The sequence below is a fragment of the Coenobita brevimanus genome, chromosome 38 (genome assembly GCF_032717465.1).
Source record: "Coenobita brevimanus isolate Jiangsu-jjx chromosome 38, ASM3271746v2, whole genome shotgun sequence".
NCBI lineage: Eukaryota > Metazoa > Arthropoda > Malacostraca > Decapoda > Coenobitidae > Coenobita > Coenobita brevimanus.
In genome coordinates, this window is record NC_136991.1 from 7,344,890 (window position 1) to 7,363,505 (window position 18,616).

At 41.6% G+C, this 18,616-nt stretch overlaps 1 protein-coding gene across 1 annotated transcript in view; it reads left to right on the forward strand.

Moving 5' to 3' along the window:
• LOC145396495 (glucose dehydrogenase [FAD, quinone]-like) overlaps nucleotides 1-14,956 on the forward strand; it is a 38,590-nt gene extending 23,634 nt beyond the window's left edge. Inside the window, exons 8-13 of the mRNA XM_080269866.1 lie at nucleotides 4,905-5,064; nucleotides 7,530-7,687; nucleotides 8,270-8,447; nucleotides 10,483-10,556; nucleotides 12,797-12,948; nucleotides 14,764-14,956. Coding sequence (XP_080125992.1) covers nucleotides 4,905-5,064; nucleotides 7,530-7,687; nucleotides 8,270-8,447; nucleotides 10,483-10,556; nucleotides 12,797-12,948; nucleotides 14,764-14,956 — 915 coding nt within the window. The remainder of the gene's footprint in view (nucleotides 1-4,904; nucleotides 5,065-7,529; nucleotides 7,688-8,269; nucleotides 8,448-10,482; nucleotides 10,557-12,796; nucleotides 12,949-14,763) is intronic.
• Nucleotides 14,957-18,616: the final 3,660 nt, after the last annotated feature.

The window sequence follows — 18,616 nt, forward strand, 5'->3', positions numbered from 1 at the left end:
TGGAAGATACAGTTTTACATTGCACATTATTGTACAGTATTTACACACAGAGTTTGGTAGTTTGATGTTTTTACATTCTGATAACACTGATTTCTTGCCCTTCTTGCATTTAGGGAATATTCCATTTTGGGATTTTTGCACTGAGATTAATGCATAGAGATTACCTCATTTGAAGTTTTGTCTATTGAGATTTTGCTGTTTTGAGATTTTTGCACTGAGATTAATGCATACAGATTACCTCATTTGAAGCTTTTATTTATTGAGATTTTGTTGTTTTGAGATTTTTGCGTATTACGTTTTGGCTGTTTGGAGATTTGGCATTTTGGGAATGTGTTATTCTTTAACTTTCATTGTTGAGAGCTTTGTACCGAGATAATGCATTTGAAAGTTGTAACATTCCTCTTGCGATATTTTAGTAATTGTATCAACGTTTTAGCGATATTCGAGAAATTTTTTGCACATCTGTTTTACAGGCATGCTAAAACTGTACGGTATCAGTACATTTTTAAACAGTAAGCACCCTTCCATGCAGTTTCTTTCACAGGAACATATGTTGTAAATTAACATTTATACATTATGCATTTTTTCCTCTTCACATAGAAAATTCCCTAGCATGATACTGGCAAGGAATTGAGGCAAGTTCCACAAAAAAGTGGATTTGTGTGGATTACAGTATTTCTGGTTATTTTGGTAACAAGTTTTCCACACCTGGATGGGAACTTCTGAAGATATGTGTGCTACAAATTTTTACTTTAGTCTGACTTCTTTCATATAAATCAGCTTTCCCATCATAAGGCATCGTACGCATGGCTATGCTGTCGTAATCATGGGACTCGTTCTCTGTCGTGAGATTAGGTAAATTCTGAAACTGCGAATTTGGTGCTTAGTTTTTGCAAATGTGTACAGGATGTTGAAAGTTGACTGGTAAGTGCTGGATGGGGGCTGACACTACACAACCTTGTTCTAGGACACACGGTTTTCAGAGATATTTAGGTTTTTGCCGCACCCACATGGACGGCAAAGTACAGTGCTTCTTCCTGTGTCACGCACTTACCCGGTACTCACTCGTTCACTGAGTTATTGCAGGCTTTATGGGAGGAGTGTTAGGAAGACGAAAACTTCAGCAAGAGTAGACTTCCCCTCGGTCCAAGTTTCAGGCAGACTGGGACCCCCATGCCGTTGGACATTGCCAGATTTTTACTTAGGAACACGAATTTATCCACAATGGTATATCTTTACTTTCGCAAGGTTTTAAATATGGTGGGGCCGCTGAGGACCGCCTCTCATAGGAGGGAGTCGTTTTGTACGACCAGTTTTTTAACTGAAGATCGTGAAATTTTGCATATTGGAAGATGTTCCAGAGGACTGGAAATCAGGTATAATTGTTCCTCTGTACAAAGGAAAAGGGGAGAGAGAAGTATGTGGTAACCATAGGGGTATTTGCCTTCTTATTGTGACTGGTAAAATATATGGTAGAATACTCATTGATAGGGTTAGGCATATGACAGAAGAGCTAGTTGGAGAAGAACAAGGGGGATTTAGGAAGGGAAAAAGGTGTGTAGATCAGATATTTGTTCTAAGATGTTTAGTGGAGAAGTCTCTAGAGAAGGGAAGGAAAGTGTATGCTGCCTTCATGGACTTGGAGAAAGCTTATGACAGAATAGATAGGCAAGGTATGTGGAAGGTATTAAGAATATATGGAGTGGAGGGGAAATTGTTGAGTGCTGTGAAGAGTATGTACGAGGGAGATAGGGCTACGGTGTGAGTGGATGGTGAGCTGAGTGAGTTCTTTGATCTCAGTGTGGGACTGAAACAGGGGTGTGTGATGTCTCCATGGCTGTTTAATATATATATATGGATGGGGTTGTAAAGGAGGTGCAAGGTAGGGCAGTGGATGTGGGGCTGGCCCTAATGAATGAGGGTGAGATTTGGAAGCTTCCGGTGTTGCTGTTTGCTGATGATACAGTATTGTTGATTGAAGATGAATGGGAGTTACAAGGTTTGGTGAATGAATTTGGGACAGTGTGTAGGAGGAGGAAGCTGAAAGTTAATGTAAACAAAAGTAAAGTTATGGTGTTTGAGAGGAATGAAGTCACAGAGTGTGCAGTGAGGTTGGATGGTGAGGATATGGAGAATGTGAGTGCATTCAAGTACTTGGGTAGTGTGATGAGTAAGGATGGAACTTTGGGGGATGAAGTACGTGAAAGGGTACAGCAGGGAAGGAAGGTTGTTGGTACACTGAAAGCAGTGATGAGAAATAGAGAGGTGAGTATGGAAGTTAAGAAGTCACTGCATGATAGTATTGTGATCCCTACCCTGACGTATGGAAGCGAGGCGTGGACCTTGCAAGAGGGGAACAAGTCAAGAGTGAGAGCAGTGGAAATGAGTTACTTGAGAGGAGCATGTGGAGTGACGTGGAGGGACAGGTTGACGAATGAAGAAGTGAAGGAACGTTGTGGGGTGGATGTGGATGTGGTTGAGAAGATTAGGAGAAATACACTGAGGTGGTTTGGACATGTGGAGAGAATGGAGAATGAAAGACTGATTAAGAGGGTGTATGTAGGTGAGGTGGAGGGAGGGAGAGGGAGGGGTAGACCGAGGATGAGGTGGAGGGATGGAGTTGAGAGGTATATGAGGGAGGGGGGGGTGAGTTGGGGGGAGGGTAGTCAAATGGTGGGTGACAGAGTGACTTGGAGGCGTTTTGTCTGTGGCCACCCTTTGAGGGATTAGGGCGTCGGGCTATAGATAGATAGATAGATAGATGTTCATCCCGGCTAAGTTTTAGGGAGGGTGGCCCGCCAAAGGTTGCCCTTCAGGGGGTCGCCCCAGGGGTCGCAGCAAAGCAATTATGCACGGCAGTAGTTTTTAACCTAGAGACACAAAGGGTTGCTTATTTATAGGTGTTTACCGCGGCCACGACTTGGCAAGGTGGGGCCCACGACGACCGCTCCCCACGGACGGGGTGGGACGTACCCCACGGGGGACAATGCCTTTTTTGTTTTGTTTTTTATCTAAGGACACGAAACTTCGCACAAAGGTAGATCTCTACAGGGCCACGATTTGGGCAGAGTGGGATCCCGAAAGTTTATCCCCTTGGGAGGTGCCTGTGGGGCCTGACGAAGTTTTTAACTTCGGTACATGAAATTTTACATGCGGATAGACGTTCTCCCCAGCCAGGTTGTAGGCAGGGTGGGACCACCGATGGAATCACTCCACGCGGGGAAGGGGTGCTGCTTCCCTGAGTGCAACCCCATACTTTTTATGTAGTCACACGGAATTTTCCATGGTACAAGATTTCTACCGGCTCACAGTTTATAAAGGGTGGGACCCCTGAGGTTTGCTTCTCCGTCTCAACCGAAAATAATTATTTCCTTTTCCTTATTTATTGCAGGTGCACGCGCGGCTATCAAAGGTATCCTTCGTCTCATTTATAAAATTTCACGTGACTTGTCTCTTCCCTGAGCCTAAGAGTTGTCAAGCGTTGCTTTTTCTTGGAGGCTGCCAAACAGTGCTAGATTTTTCACTGATTAATTCATATTTTTCCGAAGGTCTTACAAATGCAGTCACCAGACTCGCTAGTTTATCTTTACTACAGAGCAACATAAGATGTTCTAATAATTTTAGGTCCGTGATGTCTTCTAACCCATTACCACTGAACCAAAGAAGTGAGTGAAAATTCTACGACCATACCACTGTGCATGATCTCACCTGGTCTCTCTCTCTCTCTATCTCACACACACACACACACACACACACACACATATATATATATATATATATATATATATATATATATATATATATATATATATATATATATATATTTACCACTTATGCTCATGCTTTCCACTCACTCAGTACATCGCAGTCCTGAATGACGTGCAAGGTATGGGAGAGAATTTCCACGACCACTGGTTCCTGCTATAAATATTTTTTCTCTGTTTTCTCTGTAAACGAAAACACCTGCCGTTGTTTTTTATTCGTTATGCAAACTCCTCTACTCTCTCCTTACCCAATTCAGTCCCCTCTCCTCCTTAGCATGTACCCGTATTGAAGCATGGGTGAGAATTTTTAGGATCATATTCATACCATTTTTTGTTTTTTTTGTTTTCTATTATTCTTCAGCATTAACAATTACTACTAATTTTTACAGATTGCTCTGAGTCCTTTTTTTTTTTTTTTTTTTTTTCCCTGTTTTATCCACATACGAAATCACTAAACTCCTGTGCTATCTCGCTTGGTACCACAGTCATGTATTCAGTATTCTCTCTCTCTCTCTCTCTCTCTCTCTCTCTCTCTGATCCCAGTCCTGCACGCCATACAACCCAGTTTTTTTTTTATTGAGGCGAAGATGCACCTGATAGGTTGGTGACGATTGGCTGAATGCAACATGTCCGAATAACATTTACTAACCCAAATTTCCCCATCAGATATATGTTGTCAAATAATAATAAAGAGATCATGAAGCAACGTTGCATTCAGCCAATCATCACCAATCTGTCAAGTGCATCTTCGCCTCGATAAAAAAAAACTGAGTATAGGTGAGGCTAAGAATTTCCACAATCACATTACCCACCTCTGCCGTCAGCCTCACACTCCTTCCTCGCTCGCACTCCCTATCCTCTCCCACCCACATCTCTCTCTGCACATCCCAGTCTGTCTCATTCCTTCCCATTTTCATCTACAAATCAGCACTTTTATCTCACACACCTCTCCTCCCCAGATCCCAATCATGTACGGCCTACGAGGTGTCGAAGAAAACTTCCAAGATCACTTCCCATTACCATCGCAGTATTTTTCATTTCCATTCAAATTTTTAGGTTTTAATACCAACCAGTATGTTTACCCCTGACTTTTACTTCTGTTAACTCTCTATTCTCTTTCGACCCACCTCTCTTCTCCAGATCCCAGTCCTGCACGAACTACAAGGTGTGGGTGAGAACTTCCACGACCACATCACCCTACACGGTCTGACCTGGACCGTCACCCCGCCCTCAGCCTCACACACCTTCTTCGATCACTATTCGCCCAGTTCAGTGTCGGAATATACATCAACGAGACAAGGTACTGAGGAGATCAGGGATGCTGGGGATACTAGGGAAAGGATTCGGATAAAGAAAGGTGGATATCAGGGGTACAGAAGGACTGGGGTGCTCACCATCACTCAAAGCAGTAGAAGAGTATACCAAACAAGTAATGTATTGGGGGCTTAAGTGATGAAAGATCGGGCAAGGGAAGCTGGATATTAGGGGAATCTGGAGAAGAAATAGAGGTGGGAGAGACGAGAACTAAGGAAGAGGGGAATGTTATTTCATGTAAATACAGTATATCAATCTATGGCTAAATGCCTTAATCCCTTACGGGGTGACCACAAACAAATCGCCTCCATGTCGCCCTGCCCCCTGCCACTTCGCTGCCCTCCCCCCAGTTTACACCCCACTCTCTCATATACTTCTCTACTCTATCCCTCCATCTCATCATTCTCCCTCTTCCTCTCCCCCCTCCACCTCCTCATATACACTTTCCTGGTTGGTCTCTCACTCTATCCTCTCTGCATGGCAAAACCACCTCAGTGTATTTCCTAACGCTGTCTATCACATCAACATCCGTACCACAGCACTCCTTCACTTATTCATTTGTCAGTCTGCCTCCCCATGGGACTCCACATGCTCCTCTCAAATAACTTATTTCCACTGGACTCACACATGACTTGTGTCCTTTCAACATGGTCCAAGCTTTGCTTCCTTTCGTTAGAGTGGGGATCATAATACTGTCATGCAGCAAATTTTTTACTTCCATGCTCACTTCCCTATTTCTTATCACTGCTTTCAATGAACCAGCAACCTTTCTTCCCTGTTATACTCTTTCATGAACATCATCCTCTATACTTTCATCCTTACTTATCACACTACCCAAGTACTTAAATGCACTCACATTTTCCATTTCCTCACTACCCAGCCTCACTGTCCATTCTGTGACTTCATTTCTCTCGAAGACCACAGCTTTACTCTTCCCTACTGTACATACACCTTTAGATTTCGTTTTTTACATGTCCTCACAAACTCATTCAACAAGTATTGTAGTTCCCCTTCGTCTTCGCTTAACAAAACAGTTTCATCTGCTAAAAACAGAATAGGAAGTTTCCAAACGCTGCTCTCTCCCATTTGGGATTCTCCAACATCCAATGCCCAACCTTATATTTCTATTATTACTCCATCCAGAGACAAATATAGTACTGGTGCAATAAAACTTGAAAGATGGGGAACTGGGTGGATATTAAGGAGAGAAGGCTAAAGTTGATTAATTTTAATATTTGTGAGCATTAGATCGATGAGTTGGAACTAAGGAAAGGTGGCTGGGTACTGGAGAAGGGAGGTTATTAGGGAATTTGATATATCACAAGCAAGGTACTGGGGGACTGGGGAGCTTTGGTATGACAGGGGAAGGATTCGAAAAGGGAGGGGTGGGTATTGGGGTACTAGGGGGAAGGATGGGGGCGGGGAGGAATAGCCGTTAGAGAAGAATAGGACTGGAAATGATTGATAAGACTGGACATGCTACGAACGACAGTGGAAGGATTCGGGTAGGGAGGGGTGGATTAAGGACTCATTATTATTATTATTATTTTTAGGGGGGAGGGTGATTGGGGAGGAAAGGGATAATTTTTGAAGAAAGGGACTGGAAAGGATTGGTATTGGGAAGGGTCAGTGTTTCGGGGAGGTTGGTGTTGTTGTTCTGCATCTACCATAAGCAAGGTATTGGGTGCGTTGAGTAATGGTGGAGAGACGGGATTCTGGATGTACTGGAGAGGGAGACTGTGGAAGGAAGCAGGTACTGGGAGAAATAGAGGTAGAGATATACAGAACTGGGTGGGTTGGTAATGTAGATGATTTACAGATACAAAACATTCTGACACTGGGAAGAACTGGAGTATATAGAGAGAGCTTGTGGAAGGATTAGGGTGAGGAGGGGTATATGTTGAGGGAAAAGCTGCTGGGGCGAATTGGTAATTTTCCCTATATCTCAGTCGCATATTGTTATTATTATTATTATCATTATTATTATTATTATTATTATTATTATTATTATTATTATTAATGCTGTTGTTGTTGTTGTTGTTGTTGTTGTTGATGATGATGTTTTTATTGTTAACATTAATATTATGTTATTATTATTATCATCATCAGTATTATTATTATTATTATTATTATTATTATTATTATTTTCATTTCTATAACAGCATTACCACATTGTACTGTCAGAATCACTGTAATCAATATAGGTCTACATTTATAAACTCTGCTATTCTTAGGTCAATTGGGTATAAGATGCTTGTATTTAAGTTTGTGTTCACTCATCTTGCTACCAAACATTGTAAAGCCAAACAAGATATCATCAAGGACGAAAACAAATCCACTTGTTGTGATAGTCAAGTGTTCTGGAGACATGTTTATCCTGGAAGTTGATAGGATCCTTGATAACTTCAACCAATATTCTTGATTCATATTATATCACTCTCGTCTCCCCAGGTCCATTCACCGTCGCCGCTGCCTTCGCCGCGATCGGGTGGGCGCTGTCAGAGGAAGGTGACCCACTGTGGCCTGACCTCCAGTACATATTCTCCTCCCTCACCCTCGCCCTCGACCACGGCGCCACCCTTGGAGCAGCTTACAGGTTCAAGAAGGATGTAAGTCCGTGCAAAATACATCAGTTTTCCCATCCTTGTTTTCGTTTTGCGTTTTTTACCTTTTACTTTTTTTTTTCTTTTTTAAGTCACGCTGGGAGCCTCTTTCGGATTCAGGGAGGATGTGTGTAAGTACAATGTCTTTGCCACTCTGTATTGTATCATATACCGGTATCCCTTTTTAAAAATACTGTACCAGTACTCACTTGATTTCTTTACTTTTTTTTTTAAATCCTCTTTTTAATGGGATTTCCTCTGATTATCAATTTCCCCTTTGCTATATACCGGTACGTAATTATATTCCTTGACAAACTACACCTAACTGTGGCCTTCGATTGGATAATATGATTTTCATATTTGTGACTGGTGTTTTTTTTTTTTTTTGTTATTCGTAAATTACTGAAAATAAAGGAATGTACAGTAAAATGTAATATGTTAACACCTAAGGTAAAGGGTGGGAGGGCGTGGCTAAGTTGTCTGGCTCACTGGTATGTGTGGAGGTTAATCGAATCTCTTTGTGGCAAAAAATGAATCTTCGGGCTCGCTGAAGCGAGAATATCATATTCATTGTCTCCAATCCTACAGGTGTTCAAGCCATACTTCAGGCGTGTACTGGGTGTACCTGGTTTCTCTATATACCCGTGTGTAACCAGACCCAAAAGCCGGGGCACCATACGCCTGCGCTCCAGGAACCCACTCGAGACCCCTATTGTCGACCCTAACTACTTTTCACATCAGGATGATGTCGCCACCATGATAAAAGGTGAGGAGGGGATATTGTGACCCACTGGTTAGCCTCTCGACCTCATTAAAACCATAATTAAAGGTGAGGATAGGTAATCGTGGCTCGGTGGTTATTGTGTTCGCCTCCTGTTCTCAGGGTCGCCGACAGCCAACACCAAGCCCGGGGCAAGATTATCGACAACGCCCCCTCCTCACCCTGAAAACTGTGCTGAATATATTACACTCGAAGTCTAGCTCACTGCAGGACTTCTCCCTAACCAGTTTGTCACGGCACTTTGATGTACTGGCAAATGAATCCTGGTGTACCGTCACCCCTACCCCTCCCTTTCTATATAAGAATGATAACAACTACATAGAAATTATACTAGATTATGTAAAAAGAGAGAAATACTATTAAGTAAATTTGTCATTTATTCATGCAGTACTTTATACATGCAAATTGCTTTCCATTCATTTAATACATGATACATATTATTTTTTTCTCCCTCTTAACACTACTTTGGAGGGCGCGGCCCTCCATTAGAACAAGAATGATTAGGCCATTTTTTTTTCCCATTAGTCAAAGGGTAGGAGAAATGAATGTATAGTTCCATGCCCAGGAAAATAATCTTCATAATGTGTTAGGCACACTCAGATGGTTGTCGGCCATGGAAACAGTAATCACTCCAGGGAAAATTGAAGAAGAACTGTTGGAGGGCCTCCCAGTCAGCAGCTCCAAAGTGCTTCATTTGCTGCTTTTTGGGAAGGGTCCGCAGACCTTACTGGGGTGAAAGGAAAGGTTAAAGTGATAATGTTGTGATTGGAGAAATCCAACAGAGACAAAAGATTAACAGAGAAAGCTGATGGATTAGCTTTAAAGAAAAGGTCATGCATGTTGGATCCTTCTCCAAGGCGGTCAGGGATACGGATACTATGCAATACTTGCCGCACTAGTTTGTTAAGAATAGATAAGATGTAGGCTTGTTCACCAGGTGGATCAGTGAATGGAGGGGAGAGCTAAAGGTGGTGGTGAACATTGTAATCGTGAAATTTGGAGATTTCAGAGACAGTAGAAACTAATATGATGTGTTCCATCCTAGAAATAAGACAACCATTGTATTTTTCATAGTCTGTAGTATCTGGGAACAAGAAACAGCAGAGCTATATTTAGTCAGAGAATGACAGGATAGCTGAACCTGAGTGTAGAGAATTCAGAGAATTCAAGTTCAGGAACGCGAAAGCAAGATATGGTGTTGCGTACTTATACACAACAGCCACGTTCGGCTTGAAGTGAGCATTAAGTAAGAGAATACACTGAAGGGTTTGTTATCATTCAGATTCCTGAGGCTCAGTAAGGATTAAGTGAGGTTTAGACGAGGAAAGGTGGTGTTCAACAGAGAAAATTGAAGGAATGGCCAAGAATGTTGCAGAAATGAATAGTTAGTACATCCTTGGTTGTCACCAGGAGAGGGTCTGATGACTGAGGCATTTATGGTCTTCCCCAACCTCCCCCCATCGCCATTTTTATAAATATATTTTTAGACGAAATTGTGGTGTGCAGTGCGCTTGTAGTCTGGTGTAAACAAATAAATGAAACTGCATAGATGAGTATGGTGGCTACTCCTAATGTTACTGAAACACTGAAGAAGTTCTGCAAAGGGGGATGGTCGGAAAGTCCTAGCGGCTGATGAAACGAGAGCTCCAGCTCTTCCTATCATCAGCTTTCCATCCTCCTTGGGAGCACTGTCCTGTTCGACTGGTGCCACAATCTACTCCTTGTGGACTGATAGCTCACTTAGCTGAATATTTCTTCTTCCATTTCCTGGAACGGAATACTAGGTATTAACATTATAACTCCTATAACTTAGGCTTAGCTGAAAAATGGCGTCGGGGATTAGCTTCAATAAAATGCGAAAGAAGACGGACCATGACAGGGTTAGTCAATTTTTACGATAAACATGTTTCCTTAAGCTGATCTGTATATAGCATGGATAATCTTGTGCCATCATATTTCAGTTTTTAACATCTTTCTCTTTATGAAAATCACCATAGCAAACTACTTCACTCTCCACCAGGTATTAAGTTCGCCATAACCATAGCCAACACTACGGCCCTGAGAGACGGACTCGGAGCCAAAATCCATGACGAGGTGAGTTTTCGAATTGTAAAAACCCATTACTGAACAATAGCATCCTGAGGTACTTAAAATATAATAAGGACGTCATTGGACTGAAGAAGCTAATGGCGACAATTTCCAGCGCTTTCAGTAATGCTTAATTCTGTCTCTCTACAGTTCATTGTTCCACTGTTGAAGAGTAAAGTTAAAGATCCTTTAAGCTGTTCCAACTACAGACCAATAGCAATTGCTATCATATTGTCAAAGATAATTGAATTAGCCAAGCTACACAGATAGAGGCCTATCTGTACTCTGTAGATAATCAGTTTAGCTACAAAGTAGAGCACAACACTGAAATGTGTATTTGAACTATTAAACACATGATTGACTACTACACAAAATGAGGATCCTCAGTCTATCTCTGTTTTCTAGATTCTAGTAAAGCATTTGACAGAGTTAATTACTGAAAACTCTTTAATAAACTGCATGAAGGAAGTGCTCCAGAATATCTTACAAACTTTCTGGTGCATTGGTACACAATGCAGGAGTTCATTGTTAAATGGGGTAACTCCTGGTCTTGTGGCTTCAAAGCAGTCAATGGCATTAGACAAGGTGGGCTACTGTCTCCCCACCTGTACAGTATATGTGCTGTTCAGCTTAGTATTACTCTGAGTAACTTGAGGATAGGCTTCACATATATGATAAATGCATTAACTCCTTAAGTTATGCAGATGACATGGTGCTTATGGCCCCTACAGCTGATGCGCTGCAAATACTTATAGATGCCTGCCAGGCGTATGCAGTCAGTCATGATATCATTTACAATACAACAAAAACTGAATGTATAGTAGTACCTCCCAAAAATTCCAAGGTAACCTATATAAGATCTGCATGGGTTAATGGGCGTGCATTAAACTTTACAAATAGTTTTACCTAACTAGGTCACATCATAACAGAAGACAGGAAAGATGACTGTGACATATTGAACCAAATAGGAAGCTTACGGCAGTTGACAACACAGTATTAAGGAAATTCTCTTTCTGTACCCAAGAGGTTAAACTAGAACTTTTCAGGAGTTATTGTTACTCAGTATATTGTAACTGACTGTGGTATGGATATAAAGCATCTACCATCATTAAAATCAGGGTGTGTCAAGATGACGTACTGAAAAGGATGCTTAAGCTACCAAGATGGACGAGCTCGTCCATGGCCTTTGTCACCCATAATATCAAATGCCTAGATGTGATAAGGCGGAATTCTGTATATAGCTTGAAGTGTAGAATAGAGCAGTCTACCAACAGCATTATTACTGCAGTTCGACATAGTTGCGTCTATATGAGCGGCGCAATGTATTAGGAATGGAAGAACGTGCTGCATAGGAACGTAACCACTGTCTGAGAACTACCTCAGCAAGTGGTAAAATGTACTTGCATAAAGGCATATGACTGCCATGTTATATATATATATATATATATATCCATCCATCATCCAATCCTACGTTGCCCCATGAGGAGCGTAGGAGCCCGGGGCTAGGCAATTGGTCCTGACATTTAAGACGAGTGACCAACCTCTCATCCCTGAGTGGCATTACGTGAGCAATAAACCCCAACCAACCCTTGGATATAAACCTTCACCGGCTCAATCCGATTGAAGCACAATAATTACCCACTAAACCACCAGGCGCCAGAATTTGGTTTTATGGTTACCACCCAGCGTAGTAAATGGTTTCCTGGTGTACAGGAAACCAATTGGCTTGTCATTCAGAGTAGAGTCACCCACAGGCAGAAGGAAGAGGAAAGAATGAAGGAATGAAAGACAGAAGAGGTAGTGTAAAGTCACCCGTAGGCAGAAGGATGAGGAAAGAATGAAGGAAAGAAATAAAGAAGAAGATGGAAGGAAAGAAGGATGGAGGAGAGGACAGGGTAGACACCCGAGAGCAGCACTACATTGAGTGAGTGGATGGTAAGCGCCCCCACCTACCACAAATATATATATATATATATATATATATATATATATATATATATATATATATATATATATATATATATATATATATATATATAAAACTGTAACACAATATGCAAATTATTACTGATACTTCAAGAACAATATAATATCAGTTTACTTATATAAGACACCACGACAGTAATAACCGTGTATTATAAATACTATTGGCTATGCCTTTATTGACGAAATAAAACTATTATTATTATTATTATTATTATTGTTAACTCTTTTTAATTTATAATCTCTCTGGTTCCCTCTCCCAGGTTCTTCCCGGCTGCGAGCATACAGAGTGGGGTAGTGACCCGTACTGGGCGTGCTTTGCGCGGGCACTTGCATCCACCAACTACCATCCTGTGGGATCCTGCAAGATGGGGCCCCGTTCTGACCCCCTAGCTGTGGTCGATCATACTCTCAGGTGGGTAGGTTATCGCCTGTTGTCTAAATATCAAACTCTTTCATTACAGCAGGGTGGATTTTGATGAAACTAGGCGTACTGATAAAGTTGACCACGCTGAGTGTCTGTCAGTAATCAGATCTCAGATACTGCCATTTTGTCTGTCATCAAACCTCTCTGAAGAAGGTATATAGATTCCAATGAAATTCATGAGAAATAGCTGGGCCTGTTTTCAAGATAATTTGGCCGAGAGGGAGTGAATGGCTGTATGGACTAGGTGCAACTGATGGATACATTTGTGATTAGTGATGGTTTTTAATGTACATCCTTGGTTCTGGTCTGTTACTCTCCCGAAGAATTATATTTATTGTGAAGATGATACTCAATAATATAAGATTCAAGACCCTAAGATAAGTCTGTTCTGCAACATAAGTCAGGTTTGATAACAGCAATATTTAAGTAACAGATCTGAAAAACGATTATATTTGCATCATAAACAATCTTATGGTTATATTTACTCGACAGTAGTGTTAGTTTAGGCTGTGCAAATTGCTTTGCTTGTAATGTGGAACTCTGATTTTAAAGGTCGGAATAATGAGTACACTGTGTATTGCCGATTTCACTGGGCGGGCTATTAATTTTGCTACTTCCTATTTACACTTTTTTATTTGCTTCTGATAACCACTCTGTCTCATCTTTTATGATGACGATAGGGTTGGGGCGAGGAACTGTTCACATGTAGTCCCTGTGTAGCTGCGAGTAAAACTAGATGGAACGGAAGTTTACATACGACTTTTCCTTGTATTAAAACCAGAAAAAAGTAAGAGACAGAGAGGGAAAAAATGAAAGCAGGAAGTAGAACTATTCAGGAAATCCCCAAAGGTTGAGGGTGGGAGCTGTGAAGGATGTTTGAGAATGAGGGGCAAATAAGCTGTGGTATGCGTGCTCTCTGTACACTCTCTCTCTCTCTCACACACACACACACACACACACACACACACACACACACACACACACACACACACACACACACACACACACACACACACACACACACACACACACACACACACACACACACACACACACACACACACACACACACACACACACACACGGAGAGAGAGAGAGAGAGAGAGAGAGAGAGAGAAACGAGAGAGAGAGAAACGATAATGAATCAGCAGTATACAACTAGCTGACCTTGACCTTGCGCATTCATTTTGTAGCAGTGCCAGTCGGAGAATCAAAGCAGAGCCAAGAATAAAAGGTGCTATAAACAAGGCAACATATTAAAACTACTTGGAATGATTGTTTTTGTACTCTTTGAAAAGTATAAAGTGTAACAAGTCAGCAGAATAACTCAACCCGACTTCCGTTTTCAAGTGAGAAGACAGCTTGTGGGCTATAATTCTGGATTTGATGATGATTAATTGCATGCTTAGCCCATTTCGTTTGCCAGACATTATACGGATTTTCAGTCTTTCAGCTTCTGGATCTTACGCACTCCACTGAAATAACTGAGCTGCATTAGGATGATAATGACTTAAGCAGTGCTTTATGCCTTTGAGACGCTCTCTTTGAACAGTCATTGGCCACATGAAGGACCGCTGGGATACGGTGTTTAAGGATGCCTTTTCCTGTTAAGGTTGTTGTTGAGAATGGAGATGGTAGGTGGTCTGAACTGGTTTGAATGAAAGGGAGGTTGGCCCGTCTAAAGTCAATAACTATAACGCCATCCACGTTTCAGGATCAATATGAATAAAAAATTATGTGAAAAACGTTATCTTGCTATCAGCTTATTATGTGTTAGTTTTTAACTCATATGTATGCTTACAGCGTGTACGGTGTGAGTGGCCTGCGAGTGGCTGACGCGTCCATAATGCCTCTGGTGACGTCCGGCAACACCAACGCCCCCTCCATCATGATCGGGGAGAAGGCCGCACACATGATAGCCAACACGTGGGCAAACTGCAGGGGTGAAACATCCCTGCATAATCACGCTTGTCGTCCTGCATTTTTAGCGCCCTAGAATGATCAGAATTGCCGAAGGCATCAGAGCAACACCAATCCAGCCCAGTATCACTGAACCATCTCTGTAGGTAGCAATATGGAGAGGAAGGTGTGTAGAATTCAAACTGGACGTGATGTAAGAAGGGTGGGATAAATAGGGAACAGATGTGGTGGGAAGAAGTGGAAGGGAAGGGAGCATAAGGGAGATAACACTGTATAGTAGAGTGGGCGGGAAGAAAATAGGGAATAGCACAGATGGGCAACGAGAATGACAAGATACTGGGAAAAGAAGGTACAGGAAGAGAAGACGAGACTGAATAAAGATGGGTGGAGGCTGTGGAATGGAGTGGAGAGGGTAAGAATGAGGGTGAGAGGAGTGGATGGGGGGAGACAGGATGGGGAAGAGTGAGCCCATCAGTAAATGCAGTTACGTGGGACAAGGCCAGGTAGGGTGGGACGGGAGAGGGTTTTCCGTGGTGGGTTCGTGGAAAGCCCCACGTAAGGGCGAGGCACGTACAGTAATACAGTATTTTCTTTTCGTTCTTTCTGTGCTCTAGGTGAATACCACTTCTCTATACAGCTGTTAGCTGGATTGGAAAACCAGCTGTAGTACTGGGAAAAGCTATTTTTTTTTTTTTTTTTTTTTTTTAAGGTGACACATCCACTGGGGATGAGTGTGGCAAGATTAATTTTCATAATCGATCTAAACTGTTTGGAAGCATCAACGACAAAAACATGGTACTCTACCTGAACTTTAACATACACGAAATTGGTTATCTATTCTCGAGTACATGTAAACAAACTGGACAATATTGTTCTGTCATTTTGAAAAGAGCTTCCTCCTTATTTCACTGATTAATTTGTAGCAAGACGCGTCTGCACCAATCACACATAGATTAGTGTAATGACCAAATTTCGATATGGAGTCTTCCAGAACGATTACTCGTCTGAGTCGTATTATACGTCAGGGTCCATAACACGATGACATAGTCCTCGTGATTGTTCCTCCCTCACGCTGCAGTCCGGAGCAATGAATCTAAAAGAAGAAAAACTTAACAACTCTAACAGATCCAAGTGGTTTCACGAGGCTGTTTGTAAAAAGACAACAAAAAATTGGCCAATTTGGTGAGAGGGCGTAATTTGGGTTAATGTTTTATCTGATTACTGATTATGAAAGAAATGTTTATGAACATTTCGCGGTGCTTCTGGTCCAGACGAGTATCTGGCATTAATTCAATATCACATTCAACGCAGGTGTTTGCCAAGATGTTCCGTGAATCTGCAGTTAATAACGTAAACATTTATTGACACTTAGATGAATGCGTTTTACTGTTTAAATGTATGCGTTTGTACAGTTGGCATTTGACAGATAAATAGTTAAGCAGTTGTAGCCAATACCTTTAGTACGAGGACGACCATCTCTATTTCATTTGCTTTATCTCCAGCGATTTCATTCAGCTTAGGGAAGACAAAGCTGGAGGGTTGCATACCAGTATATCTTCAGCTATCTCCGTTGAAAAGTAGTCGGCTGGTAGGCCGGTTAAAAACAAAATGAAATGAAGAGGTTAAAAATTTAAACATTGCGTGCCTGAGTCAAATGTGTGTGACGGTGGCAAAAAGAACACTCTTTCAAAGCAGAAGCAACACATGTATATTGCAGGCTCATGCCCAGTGTACAGCTGCGCTCAGTAGTTCCTTTACAGTCTCAAAACGATATCAAAACCTTATGACATCAAAGCCAATCTCTACATTGACGCGGGTTGAAAGTTACGATGTCTCACCTCAGTAATTTGGGACCCCAGGGTTATAAACCGCAACTGTACCCATCCTTCCCTTACCCTCCCCACCTCCAGCGTTCTCTAAGATGCACTGTGATATTCTAAAAGGACGAAAATCCTTGAAGAAATTGGTAACAACGTGGGTAGTGTTTCATCCAACTATAAATACTTTCTTTTTCTTTATTTAACCCATTCAATCAGGCGACGTGTTTTATTTTTTTCCATTTCACTTTTAGTATTCAGATTACATATTTCAGTTTGGGAGAGAATTTTCAGGTTGGTGGTTTAGATAAAGACTTTGCCTACTCCTTAACTAACAGAGGTCCTTCTTGGGTTAAATAAAAAAAAGCTTGGAGATAAGGATATATTTGGTGCTCTCTGGCTGAATGGGTTAAATTATATACATGGGGGCGTAATTGGCACAGCTGTTTCTCAGATGCTGCAATCTCTCCACTGAATTATCCCCGTTTCTCAGGAAGTCGCCACAAAAAAAATACTCCGACAAATCTATGAGCGTCCGGGATCCTTAGGTATTTCCGATCATCTGGCTGAAGGTGAGGTATGGTAGGTGTTGGGTAGGGTAGGGCGGCTTGGGGTGGGGTGGGATGGGTGAGGTGGGATTAGTTTGTGTTGAGTGGAGATAGGTTAGATGGAGTTGAGCCGGGATGAGGTTGAGTGAGGTGGCGTAGGGTGAAATGGGGTGAGGCTGTGTTGGGTGGTGATAGGTTGGATTGAGTGAAGTGACGTGAAAGTGATTCGGAAGGGGAAAGAGTGAGTTAGTAGTGGGTGGGGGAGGTAGGATGGGGTGACGTGGGGTAAAGCCGGATGGCAGTAATTGAGGTGGGTAGGATGAGGTTAAGGAGAAGTAGGACGAGGTGGACTGGGTCGGTGAGGAAGAAGAGAGGTGGATAGGACAAGTGGGATGGCTAAAGGAGGAGAGGGAGGGGCAGAAAGAGAGAAGATATTTACTGTATAACTTCATCCTACAAGAAAGACAACTGAACCACCAGCCCAAGCGAGGAACTCATTGAGTAAACGAACACAGGAGAACAAAGGACGAACAAGAACAGATTCCCAGTTTGGTTCAGCAATATGGATATGTTAAAAAAAAAAAAAAAATCTCCACCATGGTAAACGAGAAGCTATGGAAGACAATTCTAGCCCCTCTTGTTCGAAAAGCTAATCTTAAGCAGAAAAATACCGTCTGGTGATAACAAAAATAGAGTTCGCAAATCATAGTGCTGAAGGGATACACTACTTCAGCCTAAGGACGTCCTTCACTCTTTATTCTAGCTAACGTGCAGATGATTATATTCAGCTTATAAGAGCACCCTAGTAGTACAAGGAGTAATTAAAGCCATACGTCCACCTCAAGTTCGAAGGCTTGAATAAAATCGTCTGGCCGTAGCGAGAACAAACAGCGGTATGAAAGACGTCACCTTAGTTAAGAGTTTACTGATCGGACTGAAAACAGTCAACCGTCCACACCGCTGTCTCGTTGCATTTAGAATAAGTAATAACTGAATTATAGCCATGATACGGTAATTTTAAGTAATTTACGTTATAAGAAATAGACAATTCTAATGCTGTACATGAATAACTGTAATTTTAGACTGGTATTTTAACTACAAGAAGAGCCAAAATAAATACGGTTGCACATAAATACATGTATACATACATGTATGTATCCACGCATACATAAATACATACTTATGTATACAGACTATACATACATACGAGTATAAACATATTGTATACGTACATATAGAGAATTCTTGTAGTTAATGTATAGAATTAGCACCGTAATAAACTTTGTAAATAACTACTATGTGCTTTCATTACCGTAGCTCTTGCAACACGAAAGTAATATCCTTCTAAAATGATATATTGTAGAGTTATGC